At 33.8% G+C, this 3,121-nt stretch overlaps 1 protein-coding gene across 1 annotated transcript; it reads right to left on the bottom strand.

Annotated features, from left to right (window-relative positions):
- Positions 1 to 717: 717 nt before the first annotated feature.
- LOC126589983 (uncharacterized) lies at positions 718 to 1,804 on the bottom strand. The gene is made up of 3 exons (XM_050255452.1): positions 1,658 to 1,804; positions 1,448 to 1,507; positions 718 to 1,112 (listed from the first exon to the last, which is right to left on the bottom strand). The coding sequence occupies exons 1-3, from the start codon at positions 1,750 to 1,752 to the stop codon at positions 929 to 931; spliced, it is 339 nt and encodes a 112-aa protein (XP_050111409.1). The 5' UTR covers positions 1,753 to 1,804; the 3' UTR covers positions 718 to 928.
- Between the last annotated feature and the right edge of the window lie 1,317 nt (positions 1,805 to 3,121).

Below are 3,121 nucleotides of genomic sequence, written 5' to 3'. Positions count from 1 at the left end.
CATTGTTCACTGAATTGATTAAATAGACTGGGTGCTGACGCATTTTTTTAGAAGTGGAACTGCTCTAACCTTCTTGAGCCCACTAGTAATAAAAAAACTAGTCCAACAGGTTGTATGAATGCATGATTCAGTCAAGCCACATGTTCACACTCGAAAAAAAAAATATCACAATTAAGCTGTACGTTCCAGCTTTTGGCATTTTCTTTAGCTAGAGATGATAATTGATAGCTATTCCGAACTGCAATACAATAAAATTCCAGCCGCTAAATTTGTTTACTAAATAATTTCTCAAAGGTTAAGATTTGGACATACTTATCCCCTTTTAATTTGTTTTGCATTGACTGAGGTTTAATTACACCAAGAATGTCTACGACTTTGAAACTAACTAGCTAATAGGTTGTTTCCATTAAACTCAGTCAAGCTAGATTTTTCTCTCCTGGTCATTTCCGAGATGTTTTGGATAAACAAATTAAATCTCTCTTAAATCTTGATTGGGTTGTGTAAAGCTTCTTCTATTGCTCTAGCATCTTCCTTCGTATCCATGGATGTGAATACGGTTGGTCTTGCTAAGGGTAAACTAGATCATGTAGCTTGTGGCGTACACCCTCATATTAGTTTGAGTATCATCAATCAATATATAATATTTTGTTATAATATTAAACTGAAAAAAAAATCATATTTGTGTATACGAATGAAATACTTCTAGTTCCACCACTGCATAAAACACTTAACATGCTTGATCATTATTTATAAAACATGTCTGCAAGCGAAAACACTTACACTAACCAAATTACACTTACAAACACAAACACAAACAGAACACACAACACTCGAACATCTAAGCTATGAGGGACAGAAGACTTAAATCCATCACAGACTCCACACAGCTTATCACTTAACTAAAAAGAGTAACTGATATGTATAGTACTCAACCAGTAGACCCAGTCTTTCTTGTTGTAGCTTTGGCATCTCCGTTAGTTTGCTTGCCATCGTTCTGATCAGTCTTTGAGCTGCTGATTTGATCAGAAACATTCCGCTCCCTCAACTTCGTCGTCCCATTAATTTTCCCACCGCCCCCTTTGCTGATCGGTGGCCTGCTTTTACCTCCACATCTTAAGATCAATAACAAATAAATAATAAAACGTTAATTTCTACATAATATTATAATAGATTTTTTAACGAATAGTACTTCATAATTATATAAACGTACACCAAACAAAGAAAAAAATATTCTCACGAGGGAATTGACTGCCGCACAAGGTTTCATTTTTGTGCACACTCTTGATTATTTCCGCCTCTTAGCAATCCTTTGATTTGTTTCATCAAAAGACTAGAAATAACCATGAATGTTTAAATAAAGAAAACGGATGAGTGAAAATCACTTCTGTCGAATACAAAAATGTAATTACTAATCCTATACATGCAAATTATAATGAAACCACCATACTTTATGGAGTGACTAATATTCCTGCGGGCGTACATATGGTCGTGATGCGTGATCTGCAGCCTGCACATATATAATCCAATACAATCATACATATAATTGGTAACATAATTCATAAATAAATGATGTTTTCTATTTCTTGCAAATACATTTTGATAATTAAACAAACAAATTATGTGCTTACAAAAGAAATTAAATTTTATTGTCACTTACGTATTCACAGGTCGATGTCTGTAGGACTCGCAACTGGGAATGTGGACGATGTTGGTCTTTGGCATGACGATGAAACCACGCACAGTTAGAGCCATGGTCTTAGTAATTTAGAGAGATTAGTTTACTAACTGTGTGCGGGGTTTCTGAGTGAGACCAAAAGTCTGAAGTTTATAAAGATTGAGCATGCATGGCACAATATATAATGCAACTTGTACTATTATTACAACTTTGATTCTGCTTTATTTTTGCCCCTTTTTCTCCCTCTTATCCCTATATAGGCTATAGGTCATGGAGGTAAAGATAAAGGCTTATATAGTCTTTGTCCATAATTGAGTTGGGTCCTCAATCAAAGGCTTGTATAGGCATTCTTTATTTGAGTAGAGAATATATCACACAGTTATTCGATCAACCCGTTCAATATACGGGTGGGATGACTTAGTCTATGCCTTTCCCGACCTTTTTCTAGGGTTCGTGCATAGTTTACATTTTGAAGTGCTAGCAATCTTTGTATTTAAACTTTTAATTTCTTGCCACTTAATATTATGGTCTAGTGGTATTCTTCTTCACTTATAAGTGTAAGGTCTTAAATTCGATTGTTGCCAAAAGTGAATTTGAGCTACATTATTGATAGCACAATGTGAGGCTACGTGCACCCCCTCCTTAGTGTAGATAATATCTTTGTTAAAAAAAAAAAAAAACATTTTCACTTCTTCAAATAACACATGTCATTTTATTACACACACAAAAAATGTGGTAGGTGTAGCATTACTCCATAACTTATTACACAAAAAAAATTCCCCCCCCCCCCGCGGGGGGGGAATTGTTAACATTTCTCTTAACAAGTTAGCAACAGTTAGGACGATATTTCAGGTTTTTTCTAACTGAATTATTGTCCCTACATGATTGCTCTAAAATACATGGGGAAATTAAAGGATTTAATTGCTATATTAAATCATGCACAATTTGAAAATAATCATGAAGCACGATACAAATGAATATGAAAATTAGGATAGAAACATCTAAAGATTGGTGGAGACAAAAACGTGGTATGTAGCCAAATTTACGCCCCACTAAATTGGTTGTTGTCTCCTAGTACAAATGACCGCACTATCTGATAGTAGCATGCCAAATCATAAGATTTTATTGAACTAAGATTGTGTTGAACTCACTTAAACTATAAACTTGATTAATGTAAAAACTCACATATCAAATTTGGGAAAGATAGAACCTTCTTCTTTTAACAATTGTTCAAAATGACCATTTATAAAAGTTGAGATGCTCTTTGAAATGAATGTGATTACTTTGAAAAGTCAAAAGTTTCTTGAATTTATGCTTGGACAGACACGTATCTCCGCCGAGAAACACTCTTTTAATTTCAATTCAATTGCAAATATAATATCATAATAATAAATATTAAATTTTCTATCAAAATCTAGAGGTGGTTTTCTTGCTTATTATTTGTTT

The sequence above is a fragment of the Malus sylvestris genome, chromosome 11 (genome assembly GCF_916048215.2).
Source record: "Malus sylvestris chromosome 11, drMalSylv7.2, whole genome shotgun sequence".
Lineage (NCBI taxonomy): Eukaryota > Viridiplantae > Streptophyta > Magnoliopsida > Rosales > Rosaceae > Malus > Malus sylvestris.
This window is presented reverse-complemented; position numbering and strand designations above follow the sequence as displayed.